General features: G+C 39.9%; 2 protein-coding genes across 5 annotated transcripts in view; one reads left to right on the forward strand and one right to left on the reverse strand.

The window, feature by feature from the left end:
• The window catches only part of LOC145441286 (ammonium transporter Rh type B-like), a 56616-nt gene extending 40214 nt beyond the window's left edge, over positions 1 to 16402 (reverse strand). The window contains exon 1 of one of the 3 annotated variants that reach the window (XM_080319108.1): positions 16253 to 16305. In XM_080319108.1, coding sequence (XP_080175234.1) covers positions 16253 to 16290 — 38 coding nt within the window. In that variant the 5' untranslated portion in view covers positions 16291 to 16305. Of the gene's footprint in view, positions 1 to 522; positions 676 to 16252 lie in introns of those variants that run through there. The other 2 variants (XM_080319107.1, XM_080319109.1) reach the window with 2 other exon arrangements.
• A 103-nt stretch (positions 16403 to 16505) lies between these two features.
• The window catches only part of LOC145441288 (ammonium transporter Rh type B-like), a 40921-nt gene continuing 37889 nt past the window's right edge, over positions 16506 to 19537 (forward strand). For both annotated transcript variants that reach the window (XR_013915789.1, XM_080319111.1), the window contains exons 1-2: positions 16506 to 16731; positions 18314 to 18494. Coding sequence is in view for 1 of the 2 variants with exons in the window: in XM_080319111.1 (XP_080175237.1) it covers positions 16575 to 16731; positions 18314 to 18494 (338 nt within the window). In the remaining variant the exon portion in view is untranslated. The remainder of the gene's footprint in view (positions 16732 to 18313; positions 18495 to 19537) is intronic.

Consider the following 19537-nt stretch of genomic DNA (forward strand, 5'->3'; position numbering starts at 1 on the left):
TTTCCGAACGCACATTGCCGAGCATTTTCTGGTGCTTGTAAAGGTGATATCATTCTGCCACCAACAATTGTTCTGTTAGCGACCTTTATTATGATTTGGAAGACTCACGTGTTGATCTTAACGTACATATGCGTGGAGAGCTTGGGTTGCAATACGCATCAGTTGGGATCGGACATTGCAGAACCTGGCTATCCACGTAAGAACCGTGAAATAACAAGATTTAGAGTCCTGGTCATGTATTTTCAGTTCCGTAAATCAGGTCGTTTCCTGCTAGATCGCCTAATAGGAATTATGAACACATAATAGCCTATTAGGATTTAAAGTAATTTCGGTGATGCAACACATCAGTTATAAATATAGTTCAACTTGAACGGCATTCTGGAAGTTTTTATGCATTGGAATGAAGTCTCGGAATCATAAAATTTACGACCTAAAGTGATAAAACAGTTGATTCTTTCACGACGACCATACCATATCATTAGCATTGAATGCTGAAACAATTTCAGAAGAAACCTTACTTACGCAGACATTATCTCTCTTTTCGCATTAAACTTGACAGAAACGTGATGTCGCTACCACCACTTGGCTGAGATTACTATGTGCTACTGCGAACGAGACCTGCCTTTTCAAAGCGAAAAATAAGAAGAAGAAAAAAACAATTAGCTTCTGTTTCTTTCAAGAAAGAGAGTGGCCGAGGCACCCCATCCTAAATTCTTGATAATATCAACACGTCACGGTTCACTATTCAGATCCGAACTTTAGAAATCCGCAGAAAAAAGTAATACCTGCGTAAAATGAGTCACGTAGCGGATTGCCATTTACCTTGAATAAATCAGAAAACATGGCACGAAGAAACCGAGGTACATTAAAAATACAGTTGGGCTCAAGTCTTCTCTTATCGTGGCGTCTAAAACACGCCATATTTTCACGGCTACGTATACGTGGCAATGTGAATATCATAGTGCAAAATCGCGGATGGTTGCACACCTGTTGAAGAATTTAACAGATTTCTGCCAACGATTCCTTCTTAATGAAAGTTTTTGATACGACCTGTATACGTAGCACGGAAGTCCGAAGGGTCGTTCTTGTCAGTATCAATAGTGACTTCATCGCTTAACCATCTCGTCGGTATGGCGATGGACTGGCCACATACAAATGGAAAACCCCGGAAAACTGCCGTAAATTTCCATGCATGATGCACCACCATGCATAATACGCACCCTAAAAATGGTTTGTAGATTCTCTGGGAGAATGCCTGTACCCTAAGCCCATGTATAATACGCACCCAAACCTTAATTCTCAATTATGTCCGCTATTACATGTTACATGCCTAAATGCCGATCATACAAGCGTCTCGTGCTGACGGACTTGCGCGTATGATAAGTTACCAGAGATGTTTATGTTTTGGTATTTGCGTGAATCAACCGGTACGCACGTTGAAGTCTGTCGCGGTCGCGGCGATTCGAAGTCACTCTTGAACCACGTTAACGACATAACCATCGCTAATCATTATATTCCAAACGGCATCATCTCTAAACCATGGAGACATAAGAGCCAAAGCGTGCAAGGCCCGAGACGTGTTCTTGTTCACTGTTCACTATTTACTGTTCACGCCAGAGACTATATCTTGCACACCAGGTAGGGTTGCATTTAACACAAATAGTGGTTTAAAACATTTTGTTTGAAACATGTTTGAAACAGTGTTTTAAACAAAGGCCTTTTAAAAAAAAAAATTATTTTCAAGTTGTATGATTATGTCATAATTGTGTGAATACTTTCCAAAAACATATAGTATGAGCCTACGGACGACGATTGCCACCCAATACAGTCGACGTATACGATATGGGATGGTACGGAATGAATGTTCTGATGATGATGACTGGCGACCGAAAAAATTCTGCATGGCGATCCAGACCCAGGTAAATATATTTTGGTCCGAATATGACAGGGGTTGGAACTTGGAAGCCTATTTCGTCAAAGGAGCTATATTTACATTATATTTCCAATTGTGAATATCTATTGACTATGGCGTCACAATTGACTTTGCGTGAAGTCATGAATTGGAAAAAGGGCCTTGTATTAAACATGTTTGTTCTAAATTGATTTTTATTTTAAACACCGCTCTAACACCAGGCATATTGCTGATGCAATTGTTCATGGGAATAATTATATCGTGCGCACCAGGCCCGTAACTGCGAATCTTCGGGCCAGTGTAAACAGGCCCGTTGCAGATGCGACTGTTCACTGTTCAGGCAAGCGACGATATCATGCGCACCTGGCCTGTTGTAGATGCGATTGTTCAGGCGTTTTGTTGACGTTATACATCGGGCCAGCTGCGATTTCGCGCCCGCATAGCGGTCAATGACCTAAATTTGCTCCGGTGGAAATAGCAAACGAACTCAGCAGGAGATCGCGTGTCGTTGTGCTCAAACGAACCTCGCTAATTATCAATACGCTCCTTGCTAATTGGGCGCAATCAAAAATGATAAATGACTGTAGCCTACCCATGTATGGTGCGCACCCCAGATTTTAGGACGATAAATCATGCAAATTTTGCGCATTATACATGTAAAATTACGGATTACGCCACAATGAATTTCCACGCTGCCATGACGCGAATAGTACAGAACGCTCGAGTTGTATTACATTGTCGATTAGGGCTGGGCAAAAGCGAGTATACCTGAATGATTCGATTCTGAATCACGTATTATGCTTCGAGTCGAGTATTCGAGCATCACTCATTATCTCGCCATAACGGAATCTCATATGTCAACGTTCAAATATGTACCTTTTATACCACCACACATACATAACGCCTGTTATTCCCCACATTAAAGATACGTTGGTATTTTTCATACCGATCATTGCACTTTGTGACAATGTGGGATGATCATAACTTCGGAAATGTGTTATTTCCAGTAACGTTCGTAGCCTTGTACTACATGTTTCGTATGCTGCGACACGGCCAATGAAGGTTTCAAGGCTTCCACGGAAGAAAATAGTATCTAAACCAGGGTTCACCAACACGCAACCCGCGGGCCGCATGCGGAAAACTCAAATCCATCGCTTTGAGAAATAACGTTCTTTTCAAATTATATAATCTTTCAAAATCCGCCTACATTATCCCCCAAGTATTGGAATTAATAATTTTATTGAAATGTTAGATGTTAACCACATATCCAAATAATGAATATTCATCTATTCTGAAACTCAAACATCATGAAGTTTTGATACCCCAAGCGCAGTGTTGCAAAATGTCTTTGCTGCGAGAAGCAAAACTGAGTGATTTTACGCATTAACATTATAACTGATACCAGCTGTCCTATCAGCAAGATGTCAGGAAAATTGGCATGAGCCTCATGCTAAAATTCTTTCTTTAGGTTGCATACTTTTGTAGTGATTATAAATTCTAGCTTGATTCTGATTTTTGAACTTTTTTCTTCCCAATAAATTTGTTTCGAAATATCACCCGTACACATACTGATAAGAGTGAGACACATTGCAGTACACTGTACTTTTGACTATATGTTCAGGTTGGTGATATTTTGACATCTTTTCAACGCTACACTGGTGAATCAATGTGACCATCGTATTTACCTCTTCTTTAAAATGACTGCATAAATAACCTGGCGTTGTACCACTCAGCTAACTAGATCAATTCGTGATATTGCCGTTTTCATGCAAAGTTTCTTGATCCCGAGTAAATAAATCAGCAGTCAGTGCACCTGCACTTCGCATCAATCAGCCTATTTCGTAACCATCGGAGCGATTGCCCAGCTACAAACCGAATCCAATCTTCACCACGAGTTACGAGGAATTCATCCGTCGTCTGGCAAACAGCATTGTACAGTTGAAGAGCTTTGCTACTTATGAAATTGTTATAATGTCGCAACTATTCAATTGGTGCTTTGGTACAGGAAATTATCGCGAGAAATTATGACAAGTATTTCGGTTCGGTATACTGACAAATTAACAACACGTAACATGAATTGCGAGTATATTTGCTGGCGAATACTTCATCTTGCTCAAGTATGACACGCGCATGAATCAGCATCATAATTACTTATTGCGCAATTTTGATAGCGATTCTGAATAAAGTGAAGCAACTAACCCAGGAACGTGGCAATAGCTTTGGTGCATTGACATAGCCAAAAGACAGTGAAATAGGCCATACAGCCCCCTCAGATTTTGCGACAGGTATCTTTGACTTGGAAATTGTCTCTAGTGTTACTTCATTTTTTTGCTTCTATTACGCAGCATTTACACGATTGAGTCCGACTGTATTCACAATTAGGATAGAACAGTATAGCGCTTGGTATCGCTTGAGAGAGTTGGTATGCTCCTACCCAGGAATGTGCAGCCTGCGATTGCGGGACTATCAAGCACACGCATTTTGGCACCAGCATGCTCCGCGCCGGTAGAAATAAAGACCTACAATAGATGGTCGGTGCCGAAAAGCTCCTGTCCTTGTAATATCGGGCCCGCGGTACGAATGTGACCCATTGAAGAAAACATGGCCTGTGAAGAATTACGAATTGCGAAATCTCGGCAGTAGAGCTTTCTCTTTAGTTTGGTGTGGGGCGTGGGAGTGATTCCAATATCTTTTGAGTACCATGATCAAATACCACGTAGGCCTTAATCGGAGACCATGAGTGCCATAAATTTATAAATTTTTGAAAGCAACCCTTCCATGAGTTATAGCAGTAGTAAATCTGATATAAAGTTTACGCTATATGCCGTCAGATAAGGAATCAAAAGAACGAATATCGGCCTGGTGAATGACCATTATAGTCGTAAACACCATGAATACCACAAAAGCAACACTGATTTTACATGAAAGCCTATTTTGCAGTATTGTACAGATAACTTTTACGTTCGCCGTTACCCAATCCTGCTCGTTCGTAAATCCCATCATACCGGACTTGGTACGTTACATAAAGCGCGCGCGCTTGTGTGTGTGTGTGTCGTAGGTATAAAGTTTACTGATGAAAATCTCTGTAGGAGAGAGTTCGCCCCAAAAAGTTGCGTTGGTCACACTAGCACATCGTTTCATGGGTTGATAATGTATCGTTACGGCTCTCCTTATAACAAACACTTCATAGTTTGAACCAAAAAAAATGTTACCCCCATCTCCCCAATTTTTCTGCTTACGCCATTGTTAGAGCCTTGTGTTACTCATCTCATACTATGCAATAAACACAACTAATGTTTTGTATGCCGAAATCTTGGTGCATTCGTATTACATCAAATCTTGTTGTAACTCTTGGTAACTGTAACTTTTTATTTCTGCAAGATAGCATTCTTGCTCATGGGAAAATAGGTCGACGGGTTCGTTTTTTGCGGTTCGCTGGCCCGTTGCATGAGAAGGGGCCATCCATCATCATCAATTTACATTACAGATGGCAATCGACCGTTTCGCAACGTAAAGGCGTTGTTCCATGCCTGCTATTTCATTGGATGCTCAGACACTTCAAAGCAATACTCTGAAACGAAGCAGTTGCCAAACAGATTGAAGTATTCACAGAATCCGCCGTGCCTATGGTTGTATTTGTACGCTACTTTCGATAGATCGCTGTTGAAATTCCAGTTGACAAGCGGATCCATTACGCTCATGTTCTCAAAATTAATCCATATATGACGGCCTCGTAAAGCTATTAATTCGAGGTTTATCAGGAAAACAATCTTGGGCCTAGTCGGAGATGATGAAACATCACACCATGTGTTGAAGATGCCCAATTGCAAGTTACAATCGTAAGGATAAGCGGGTATGATTCATAGAAATTCGACACTGTTTCTTTAATCACAATATGACTTTCACAAGAGGAATGTCCAGATGAGTGTAAACATAAATTTATACGAATGACCTAGATATTGTGATATCTGCGTGACTATTGAGCATGCGGGAAAATGACAACTTCCAGCTGAGCATAGAGCATGCGACGCTTAAGCAAATCTGCAAACTACCAGTAATGCCGACCCGAACTCCTAATTTCAGTCATTACTCAACTTCAGCCCAAACTTCAACCAACATGCTCAAGTGTGATTTAATTGCTATTGCGTCTCATTCTCATGTGTTAACGGGCCTATGGTGAGCTGATGTTACCACGGATTGCATGTTTCATAGGAAGCAGCATCACACCACAAAATCACATTATCTCTCCAAGGATGCTGAACGCCAATAAGATCTATATTCAAGTCCTGAACGAATGGGTTTGGATAGCAAATTTTGATCAGATGTATTACGAATGTAATGTATATTGGTCCTATAAGAAATGAAACAAAACACAACGATGGGCGATTGCATATTATTGAGGAAGGGCATCTATGAATGACAACTTATCCATTTCTATCTAATAATCATAAAAGGAACGCACTTAATATATCTTGGTCAACTTTTATTGCCATTTATATATCAGAACAATATGCTTGCCGATTACATGCGTGAAATGAGGTATACTTGTTCGCCATGAGTTTGTGACGTTTTCCAGACTACTGGTCGTTTTCACATTCCAGCCGCGCATAAAGTGCATCGGGTCATGTTCTGGCCTCGACTTAGCGCCCAGAATTCGCGCACAGCGTGGCGAATGTGGCTTAAAAAGATAAAGAAGTAGGTATATTCTCGCGTGGCGTATCTTGCTATTGTATATCTTGCGGAGTTCTAGTACTGTACGTGCTAGAGATACAGGAAACCTAGTGTCAGATTTCTTCGACGATGCGTATAAACAATTTAAACCCGTGTAGCATCAGTTTCTTCAACAGGCCCGGTGTCACAAGAAAACGTTTCCGGCGCAGTTGGTTTCAAGTCAGGTTTCGACCTTGCAGTAATCAAGAATGAGTGCTGATAAACGCTCCGGAGATACAAATTTATGAATATTTTCAAAGATTTTAACAGGAATTAATCGCGACCATTCGGTTTCATGTCCCTGGCGTAGCCAAAATCGGCACGGTTCGTGTTCCCCCTTCCAATTTTCTACTTGCTGAGTGTGACGCAATATATACTTATTACGTCACAACTGATATGTGACGCCACTTCATGGTTGAAAAATCACGGCCCTCCGAAATGGTCAAGTGGGTCAAGTTTGCAATAAATGTAAACGAGTGCTATAGTCTAGGTGAGCGTAACCCTCAATATACTGCAGATTCACCTAGCTAGATCCACCTATGAAATGACTACAAACAGGACAAACTATGTATACTAATCATAATCATATCCGATTTTCGCAAGAGACGCAAAGGTATAAAGCAGACACCATGCACGCGACACAACATCATGTGTTTAGAACGACATCAGTGACATGGCTTCCAAGCAATGATATCGAATAATTTAGTAGTGAATCATCGTTACTATCAGGGCTGTGGAGTCGGTCAATTTTACTACTGACTCCAACTCCGACTCCGACTCCGACTCCTGAGTCTTTATACCTACCGACTCCGACTTCAACCCCGACTCCAATAGTATTACCAATTTACTTTCATAACAGGGTTGTAACCAAGTCACATGCTTCCGAGTCACGAGTCAATCTGACTTTTGTGGTTTTGACTCGAGTCGAGTCGAGTCATTTTCAATTCATCACCGACTCGAGTCCGAGTCCAAGTCACCGTTTTAGGGGTCAAGTCCGAGTCATAGTGTTATGACTCGAGTCGAGTCCAAGTCACAGTATTGAAGTCATGTTCAACTTATGTTTGCAATCCTGCTTGGGTGATATCGAATTCCTTGCTTGCCAAACATGCCTATTTTGTCCCTATCATAGTCTTGGCACGAGTTTATTTAGTTAGGCAGATAACAGGCAATTCCTGGCCTCATATACCGTTGCCACAGATAGACGAGACAGGCCGCCAATACGATAACGCTACTAATCTAAGAACTTTAAATCAAATATCTGTCTTGTCAGTCTGATATTTCACAAATAAAAGCATTCAGTTTTTATTACGAGCACATCGAGGACCGCTCACAAATAGCTTATAGAGAATAAACGAATTCACGTCTACATACTATCTGATAGAGAACCTACGAATTCACGTCTGGCTAGATACAAGCTGGTAAAGAATCAACAGATAAACGATTATGTAGATGTACAGTTTTGCTTTCACATCATATCAGGTGGTTGACAAGAAAAAAGGTCCACTTTCCTGCTCAGCTTCCGAAATAGTCGCCGGAGCGTTACTTTAGTGCTGATTTACTGTTGTCTTAGTCGAATTTGCCCTACATTTACCAAAACAATTCCCAAAACGAGGACAGAATCTCAAAAAAGAGGCTACTTCTTAAAATTTTTAGATTATCTAAAAGAACTTAAATTTGGCTTAATTCCAACCAGTAGAAAGCAATGCTAAGAGAAAATATTTTGGATTAATTACAAATAGAGACTTTCGAAATATACCAGCTACCTCATGACATTGTTAGATTGTGTAAAAATATGATTCATAGAAAATTTGACTCAATTCCAACTAGAAGAAGCGGAGTTATTAGAGTGGAATATTTTGGATATGAAAAAATAGTCGACTTACTGCTAGTATGTAATTATATTATATGAAATCATTTCTCACCAAAAATACTCCATGTATTTTCAAATCCAAAATTTTCTCCTCTCATTTCATTGATTCCACTTTTTCAAATTAGGCCAGATTCAGTGTTCTTTTTATGCAACGTAGCAATTTTATCAAGTAGCCACCCAGTACAATAAAAAAGAAGGTATTTTTGATCGGCCCTATCGTACAAACATCACACAATATTAGCCATTCATTATTATCACGTGCACAATGCACATACCTAACAAAACGTCAAACGGACGGAGGGTATTGTGTGTTTTCACAGACAGCAGATCAAATCAATGAGTTACACTTGAAAAATACCAAAGTGGAAAGGAGAGTCTCATATATGTTGAGGCGGCATGGCCTTAGAATAATCCACATCCACTGGATACACGTTCCTCTGGCGCATTAGATGCAGGAATTGAAAAGCAATTTTGAACCACACTGAAGAGCATGTAGCTACTTGACCATCTGAGTCATTTCTTTGGCGCTAATTGTCTTTTGCTTTTACGGCGGTGCATATCTGATATCAGACGAGTGCAACGAAAGCAGTGGTGACAAATAGCGATGTCGACAGAATTCTTCACATGCGTTGATCTAACCATTGTGATTCGCAACTTTCTTCACCTTCAAGTCATATAAAATAATCCGAGTCAATGACTCGATTCGAGTCATGCGTAATGACTCGAGTACAAGTCGAGTCAATCAAAATATTGACTCGAGTCGAGTCGAGTCATTTTCCCATTTCAAGAAAATGACTCGAGTCAAGTCGAGTCACAGAAAAATCGTGACTCGAGTCTGACTCGAGTCGAGTCATGACTCGAGTCATTACAACCCTGTTTCATAAACTATGATATAGCTATTAAAGTATGCATTATGCAAACATATGAGTAAGGATGGCATGCAACATTGTTCCATTGTGGCACAGCTCGAATTATTCATGAAAGATTTCCTTTCTAAATATCCTTCGTTTTTCATATTTTATCAGTTTTTATGACATGGACCCTCTTACAACCTAATATGTATGTATCATTAGAACACGACATATAGCCCGTCATGCACAATTGAAATATAGATAAAACAATCGTGTTGCTCTGTGTTGCTCTTATGTAATCGTCAGCAAGTATTACAGAGATACATCGTACTAATTTTCGCAATACAGACTGTACTGATTACAAGCACACCACACTATCATTACTATTAGACATTGGTCATAAACTAAATTTACGAAGTAGTCAAATAGCATATATCTAGTCTACATGCACTTAGTCAAGTAGTCAAGGACTAGGACTTGCACTCTTTCTTAATCATTTTTTGACCCAGTCAGACGATATATTTGCTCAGTCACAATATCATGGTATAATTTCATAAATTGCATCAATTTGTGACTGCATCCTGAAGATGCATTTTGCTTCTTTCTTCTTCCATGCAACAGAATTGTAATTCGCCAATAATGTCCAATTCTCTCTATGTCAGCGGTGGCCAAACTTTTCGACTAAAGGGCAGCATGAGATTTACGAACCATTACGCGGGCAACTTGCATGTTGATGAGCTTTTTTTAGTCGTCCGATAGGAACGAACCGAATTAGGTAACATTGAAAACAAGACTTATGACTACGCTTTAAAATTGATAACAATTATGTCATGAAAACTCCCAGTGGAACTGTACAGTAGGGCTCTTCAAAAATGATTTTTTTTCTCAAATCGTACCGGCTACTTGATAAAATTGTTGGGTTCCCTAATTTAAGCCTACACACAAAATTTGGTTCAATTCCAGCCTGTAAAAGCTTTTCTACAGGAGAAGTAAGTTTATATTTATTATATAAAAATAAATATTAAAAAAATTGAAAATTTTAGGTCCACCCCATGAAAGTGTTAGGCTGTCTATAGAAACGATGCTCATTTTTTTTATACGGCTCCCCGTATCCGCCGGCGTTCGGCAGCCCTCTCTTATGTGTAGGGCTGTCTCGCGCTCGGGGTCTTGATTACACACTTTTTTTAAAGTTTTTTATGTTCTTTTTAAAAATTTTTAACTGCGGTGAATAAATGGTTCAACTTAATAAAATGGTTTCTCACATTCTTTTTAGCTTCTCTATTTTAATACTATTCTCATGTTTTACTAACCCCACTATAACCTCTTTACTCTCCCCACTGTAACCTCGATGGTTTTACTTTAAAAAATTTCGACAGTATTTGTAGGTATCCGTCAGTTTTTGCGATAATTTCGCTGCTGTTTTCATTTTCTGGTACTCTTTTCATTCTGGTAATGAATTTTTCCAGTATCTTTCTTCCAAGTTTTTCCTCTCCTGCTCTTCTATTATCAATATCTAGACTCTAGAGCAGGGGTGGGCAAACTTTTAAGCTGGCGGGCCGCATTCCACATCAGAATACATTCGCGGGCCGCACTATATAAAATTGGGATTATAAACCGAAACAAAACATCGGTATTTCATTATATAGTGAGGACATGGAGATAATATATATGCTTATTTAAAACAAACCAAACATTGCTTTGATGATATCGTACACGCGACAGAAACAGTGGCGAGATTTCATAGACTAGTCGACCTCAATAACCAATTTGTCAAAACTATAGGGATGAAAGTCGGTTGTCCCAATTCTGCTCATGGATTTACTAATTCCAATTTTGGTTCAGTTCCAGAACACACAATGCTGACAGCATCATAACCATGTTAGCTTCAAACACGCTTCTACTATGTGTAGATCAAATATAATTTCCGTGACGCTACTCATACAGACAGCGAATCTGCCTAAGACACGTGCGAATCGTTTTTATAAGCACATCACTGAAATAAATAAAACTGGATGGGCCAATCTGAAATCATACTCGTGATCCGAATGATGTCAATTTCGTTTAGGATTTCTGTGATGTTTAGCAATTGAAACCTCTCAAGCTGCGTGGGCCTTGAGATCGGGCTGTCGCGACAGAAAGTAAAACATAAAAACATAATATAAGAAGTATTTACCTTAGAACAGTAGTTCTCAAACTTTTTAAGACACCCTATGACGGTGAAAGATTTCGCGTCCCTTATCGTCATATCACAAAACGCAATCAGGATACTGGCAAACGTAACGGATAGTTTGATGGCATGGAAGGTTACGACTGTGGAGTGTGGATGAGAGATTTTTAAATATGAAATTTAGACTGAATACAGATCAATAATGTCGGACCGGATGTAAATCGTGCGAAGCGCGAAAAAAACAATCAGTTGAGCTCAGCTTCGCGTCACCTTTCAGATGCTTTCACGCCCCTAAGGGGGCGCGACCCCACTTTGAGAACCAATGCCTTAGAATTATCGTGGTGACTTATACTAAGAAAAGTTTAATCAAGTCATCCCTGCATGAATTCGACTTTTTAGTACGAATTTTATCAATATTTTTTAAAAGTTTCTTTAGACTCTCGCGGGCCGCACAAAACGGTGTTGCGGGCCGTAGTTTGCCCACCCCTGCTCTAGAGCGATTTTAAATTTTATCACAACCTTCTTTAATATGGATATTATCATCCATATTAATTTCGCCGTTTTATGGTTGTAGAATATGTTTTTTCCGTTTATTGTTATTCCGAGCGCCCTTTCAACATGGAGTTTAATTTCGTTTGTATATTTACATTCTGTTAGTATGTGTCTTATGTCATCTTTTTCGTTATTGCAAAAATTTGCAATTAAGATTGAGCGGTTTATTATCTTTGTCATGGGTCAAGTTTCTGCTTTTCCGTTTTGCCCCAAAGATGAATCCTTCGTGGACTACTTTGCAGTTTATAATTATTTCCTCGTTGGTATTACTTTATGTCCCATATGTTTTGATTGCCAAATTTTATTCCAGTTGATTTCGTCTCCGTTTTTTGTTCTAATGTTTGGGCTGTTTTTTTTTCAGTTTCTTGACTTCTTCGTATAGAGTTTTGGGAGAGGCGACTTCCCATTCATTGTTTTTGAGTTTTTTTTTTGTTTTGTTAATTCCAGGTTTTCCACCCAGTTTTTGGGTGTCGGGAATTTATGCGGCTCAGAGTTATTATAGAGCACGGGGTTGTCTATAGAAACGATGATCACCAAATTTGGTTCAATTCTAACCAGTGTAAACGGAGGTATTGCAGTCGAAAAATTTGGATTTGAATAAAATAGTATTTACGGTGAGCACAACTATAATAACTAAACAAAGAATCGGTCACCGTAAATACTATTTTATTCAACTAGAAATTTTTCGACGGCAATAACTCTGCTTCCACTGGTTGGAATTGAACCAAATTTGGTGAGCATCGTTTCTATAGACAGCCTAATACTATCACAGAAAATTAAAAAAAAAATTATCATTTATTTTTATATAATAATTAGAAACTCTCTTCTCCTGTAGCAAAGCGGTTACCTGCTGGAATTAAACCAAATTTTGTGTGTAGGCCTAAATTAGATAACCTAACAATTTTATCAAGTAGCCAGTACGATTTGAGAAACAAGTCATTTTTGAAGAGCCCTACTGTACAACAGTGTGCAGTCATGCGCTGGTCGCGCGAAACCCGAAACATTTTCCAAGGGTGATGAATGAATTCGATCAATAATTCTATTACTTCCATATATTCGGAGTCGACTCTGTATTACAATGGGCTCATTTGGCAAGGGCATGATTATTTGGGGTTTTAGACATAGTAATATCGACGGTTTCAGTGAACATGCCTCAGTCATTTTGTGCAAATATTTCATCGCCAACGATCTCGCTTCGAGCGCACCAGCGTAGTTGCATGTTGGACGACACGTTATCTCCTAATTGCAAGTATAGTTGGACTCAATTCTGTAAATTACGAGTATTTATAATTTCCAGGAGGGGCTCCAATACTAAATGCAAAAAATGTGACAATAAATCGTGCGAAGTGCTAAGAAAAATTTCTAGCCAAATAAATCTGCTGCACATTTTTCTACTTTATGGTCATTGGTCATACACGAAGATCTGCGATGAACGTGGCTGGCCCCAGGTTACACCAATGCATTGAAAATGATGTTTTATTCATCATCAAGTTTCGCGGTCAGGCTAATCAAATTTTGGTTGGCCTCGCAATTTTACCTGGTGTTATATCTAATTTCGAGAAGTAAATCGCACGCCACACAAAACCTTCTAGCGCACCACATTTGGCTTGTGGGGCACGGTTTGGCCGCCCCTGATCTGTATCGTTACTAATAACTACGATTGTTGGCACGTAAAAATCCTATTTATAGTTAATATTAGTAATTTAAAGATACCTTTCATGATAAAGAAATCGGTGTCGAAGTCATCTTCACAAACTCCGACTCCGAATCCAGTCAGTATTTTTTCCACGACTACGACTCCAGCCACCACAGTTTTCACGACTATGACTCCGACACCATCAAGCGAAAATTAGCCAAACTCCGACTCCGACTCCATCGACTTCGACTCCGACTCCACAGCCCTGGTTACTATGCGGTAATTGTGATAAGACGAAAAAATTGATGGTCGCATAGTCGCGTATTGTCGCACGAATTCACAATAATTGAATTTAAAATTACTATAAGATTCCAGTATTTGTCGTGTTCAAAGTTTTACAGGTAACAACATTGCTCTGATACTTTATCTGCATCCGAAATCAAATTAATTTCGACTTCATCCACATCGCAATATGCTATAGGTGCGCTATTTATGGCGTGTTCTATTTGTTGTAGATATACTTGAATACTCAGGTATTGACATATGCGGTATGTATAATTAGGATAGATTTGAGCATGCTGCAATAATTTGTAAGACCAAACTGCGACCCCTTGAAATATGTGATCAAACGAATGAACAGCGAGAAATTCACATTGTCATCTCGAGTATCGCTAAACAGTATCTGGGCATACGACCATACTAGACATCGGACTCGAGTATACACAAATATTTCGACTAAGTTCAAGTCGTTGTCATTTCAGAAGCGCGATTCGTCGACATCGTGCTCGTTGTTTTTACGGCAAATCAAATTGGGAAATAAATTGCCTTCCGATACATTCACGTAGGCTACTTACGATAATAACTCCGAATCGAACACAAACAGCATGTGAAACGTACGTAGTAAGACAATATCGAAGTATACGAAACCACGTTTAATCAAACACTTACATCATGAGAAATGTACACTATAAGACGATGCATCATAAAACTGTTTACGATATAAAATAAGTATAGTGCGACTTCCGCTCAGGCTTCACAGGAAATACGGAAAATGTTTTGCGCCTACTGCGGAGGCAATTTCAAGTTGTCATCAAGCTTTCAAGATCATGTAATCAATGGAATGGATGATATGGATAAGCCAATTCGTCAGAAATTACGAGTAAAGTGGATTTGACTTTGTTGGTGACTGAAAACCTTGATTGCGTCGTTACACAGTTACACAACAACACGGTTGTTGACAAAAACATTATCAGGTATATTGAGTGACTGCTGATGGCAAGAAAACGACTCAAAAAGATATTGATAACAGCAGAAAACATGTTATTAACGTGGTGCTGGTACAGTGGTACATGTATGGCGAAGACGAATTCAACCTAGTGGGCGTGATGGTATATATTTGCTCTCATACACGGAAGCTGGTTCGTTTCATCCTTCAATGATACTCACCAGATAGTCTTGTTGTCTAATTACCATGTTCACGTCGCTTGTTCTTACTCCAAATAAATTAAAATCACGCGCGAATAGTACTATCATTGCGAAGTGGGCCTCTAACCATGTTATATCAACCTGCAAAAGCCGCCACAAGTTGACCTGTATATTTTTATGCAAATTCGACGAACCACAGCATGACGAGCTTTTGAAACTCACACAGCATAGGTACGGATATTGAATCATACTCGATAATTCGTTTCAGCTAAAAAGTTTGATGACACGACTACCGTTACGATTGGTAAGATCCCCGGACTTTTAGTTTGGGTGAGTGCTATAGGTTCACCGTTATTCATGATGTTTTAACTAATACATTGTTATATCGACGAATGCGAAGAAGAGATATTACTAATAAGATCATTATATTATTCAAGAATTCATTGCCGCTTTGTTGTGGGGCTGTGCGATTGATCTATTTCGCATCGAGTGATTGACCTCAAGGTATTTTGTTGCTTTTACGCGAAGCACTCCAGGCGGGTGCTTTTTCAAAGAGAGTAATTCTGAATGAAAGCCATGGTTCTCCACTGATAGTATCTTATAATGCTGTGTGGTCACGCCAGTATGCGCAGCAGCAATTCACATTCAGTTTGATCAAGTGTTTGCAGGAAGAGACGGCAATGCATTTCTGAAGCATTTGAAACCAGAAAAGATCTTTATCTTTATTCTATCCGTAGTTTCTTCGAACACATGTCCAAGGGTGTGGCAGTTAGCATTACGAGGTCTAGGAAAACGCTGGCGAGGCTCGAGGCGGACAATGCTTTGATTTGCCACGCCCGCGATGTCTTAGCGGCACCATAGGCTGCACTACAGTGGAATGAGCGCATTCTGATAGCCGTCAGTCAACCTATAGTAGATTATGCAACAACTGTACATGACCAGTTCGACACGTGAGTAAATTAATCGTAACTAGAACATGGAAATGTAAGTATGAGAAGACTTCGACTCTCAAATTCGACTATAGTCTAAAGTTGTATCTGAATATTTCTAACTTCAGTAAGGGGTAATGTTATTACTACGGGTAGATCCGGAGTTTTATAACTGCCATTTACACAATCACAAATCTTACCTGTTGTGAATTTCAGCCGTCCTTTGCTTCAGTCCCATCGTCGCTTGTTAGTGTCCAGGAAACGAGGTAATGGAGTTAGTATAGTTTATCACTGTTCCATGTATATTATGCGATGCCACTGAATCGGAACACTACATATTCAATATTTGCACGGCACGTTGTTCATGCTGGGATTGGTAGAGTGAGTGTCACGCCTTTATAACGCTAACTGCTGACTTGTCGTCCTATAGGTTCACGTGAATTATGCAGCAACAATACCTATCAGCAGACGTTGATTGCACAATTTACAGGTTGTATATATCGTAGCCTATAGTCGAGAACTATGTTGGCAGAGTCGCGGCTTAGCATATTTTTGTTGGCCATACAAATCATCTTCATCATTTTATACGGCGTGTTCGTCGATTATGACGTCGCTGCCGGACCGAAAACCAACGAAAGCAATCATGAAGACGTGAAGGAGTTCGAGGCGCTGTATCCAAGTAAGTTTCTGCGTTGTTTTCAAATTAGAAATCAGCCATTGTACAATTTTCGACTCTCTTTTCTAAACCCTTCTCAGTGAAGCGAAGTTCCGGCTAAGATATATACTATAACTAACTGTAACTATAACTATAGCTAGAAGTATAATTACGTGGAGGATATTGGCAAATTTATGACGACCCTTCGAGACTACATGTCTACGACATCCCCACCAGTGGTTCCTAAGCTTTTTATAGCGCGACTAAAATCTGAGTTGTTAAGATATTTCGCGACCCACGCCTCGCGCATTGAAATGAATGCATTTTAATGTTAGTATGCTACGTTTTTGCGGTCTATCAAACATAATCTAATAGAAAAATTTATTGATTCAGCTAGGTAGATGTCACATGACATTTAGCAGGGTTGCAACCAGGTCGCAAGGCTCCGAATATCAAGTCAATCTCACTTTTATAGTTTTGACTCGAGTCAAGTCGATTCATTTTCATTTCAGCACCGAGTCAAGTTCGAGTTCAATCCAGCGAGAAGGCTGTCGAGTCCGTGTCATGCTATTATGACTCGAGTCCAAGTCCAAGTCATTGTAATGACTGCTCAGTTTTCAGTTAAAATCTTGTTAAACCCACTTTTTATAACTCTGTTTGGTGATATCAAATGGTTCCTATTTAATATGTACTATTTTCCCTCACGTTTAGCAGTTTATGGTCTCCTTTTTAAGAACCAGTACCAATAGCTGAAATGCCAATAGGGAGGTTACTTTACTATCATTCGAAATTAGAATGAAATGTCGGCCTGAGTCTCGAGTCATGGGCAATGACTCGAGTACAAGTCGAGTCAATACAAAAATTGACTCGAGTCGAGTCATTTCTGTATTTTGAGGAATTGACTCGAGTCAAGTCGAGTCATCAGAAGATCGTGACTCGAGTCATTAAAACTCTTACATTTAGCCTTGCCATTATTTTTTATGCTCCACTCTTTTGTATTGGGATGTGTGCGTAATGCGTGTTGACATGATTCCAACCTTTTTCGACCATTTGCCATACATATTAAAGTATAAACGATATGTAACTATATACGGTGCGGTCGCGACCAATATTTAGACCCTCCGCGACCCATGTTTAAATCGTGACCTGCACTTTAAGAACCCCTGTAAGCCTCTAACCTACTATCACGGCCGACAGATGTTGCCCTCTGAAACTTCAACATACGTTGCAGTCAGGACCGTAACTGCCGCACCCCAAACCCCCCAATTAGGGGGGACTGAGCTCGAAGGGGACCCAAAATTATTTCGTAAATTAGCATATATTATATGGTGTTTTTTTGGAAATTTATGCAATTTTTCACGTTCTCAAATATCTAGATTATTAGGTACCCCCCCCCCCCCTAACCTGGCTTCATACTGATACATTCATTAACGAAGTGGCATGCTTCTAAACTTGATATGGAATACTTAAGTAGACTTCTCTGTTTGCAACAATTGCTCAAGTTGTGTTTATTATACAGCTTCTAATTTTCTGGAGCACTTAATGTACGCGTCATTAGTTATTGTGCGTTGGTCACTGATACACCTGCCCGATATGCCTTTCACAGTGTTTCAAGACGTACACGTCATGATATTTGCTGGATTCGGTTTTCTGATGACCTTCCTGAAACGGTACAGCTACGGCGCAGTCGGATTCAATCTGCTAATCGCCGCTTTCGTCATCCAATGGGCTATTTTGATGAGAGGTTCGCTCCACGCAACGGGGCAAATTCATGTCACAGTAGACACGTAAGTGTAAATACGGTTTGTGTTATTATAGAGATCGTGGGATGGAGCGACGACCCATTGTCCTCGGTTTAGATCAGCCACGCTTGACTTAAATACTTGCTTAAATACAATTGCGTTCGCGAAAGTCCGACTGTCCTATTTTATATGTAAACGTAATTTCGGGATGGTGTGAACCTCTGAAAGGTTCAGGTTCGTGTGAACGCGAACCTTTTTGAAATGTTAGGTGTGAACGCGAACTCGAACCTCATAACGTCACGTGACGTCATATTGCAAATTCCAACCCTACATTTCAGTGAAATGATAGCCAATATAACAGTGATTCACGACCTTTTTCAACTCATCACCCCCTTATCACGCTCGATACAAATTTTCGTCCCCCAACATTTACGGACTCGAAAAAGAGGACACATTTATACGGAAAATTTATTCACCTAACTCTGATCACTGGTGAATTGACTTAAAAAAGGTCAATTTTCCGGGTAGGTGCTCGGAAACCGGCTTGCGCGTCTACTTACCATTAAGTTACCTTTTTTAGTCAGCTTTCGCGTCATATGCTGAATAAACCGTCTTCACGTGATGTTTTGCCTGTTTTAATTAAATATATCTCACAGGACGTTCTCACATTTTCGGACCCCCAGTTCCCTACTTTGGTATTTTCACCCCCTTGTATCTCAAAATCGCCCACGTTGGGAACCACTTGCCTATAATAATGTACCCGGCACCTAGCGAGGACTCGGCCCACATAATGCCACAATGCTGAAGTCCATATTGACGTTTTAAACGTCGCCAAATGTGTCAACTGGGGCAATCAAATGATATCATAATCCCATAAAATCAATAACTTCCGTCGCTTTGCCAACAATTTTGACGAGAACTTGCAACGGAATGTAAGGTTACGCCTTAACGGTCCAGGCAAGACCAGACAATGTATTCGGCATCTGAGTATTGCTACGTCAATATTGAGTAGAGTGTAAAACGGGTTTCTATACTTGCTACCGATATCACCCAATTTACAAGTTATGCAGCAGTAGCCAGCACCCCAA

The sequence above is a fragment of the Botryllus schlosseri genome, chromosome 6 (assembly GCF_051294905.1).
Source record: "Botryllus schlosseri isolate E-star chromosome 6, Bs_hap1, whole genome shotgun sequence".
Taxonomy (NCBI): Eukaryota; Metazoa; Chordata; class Ascidiacea; order Stolidobranchia; family Styelidae; genus Botryllus; species Botryllus schlosseri.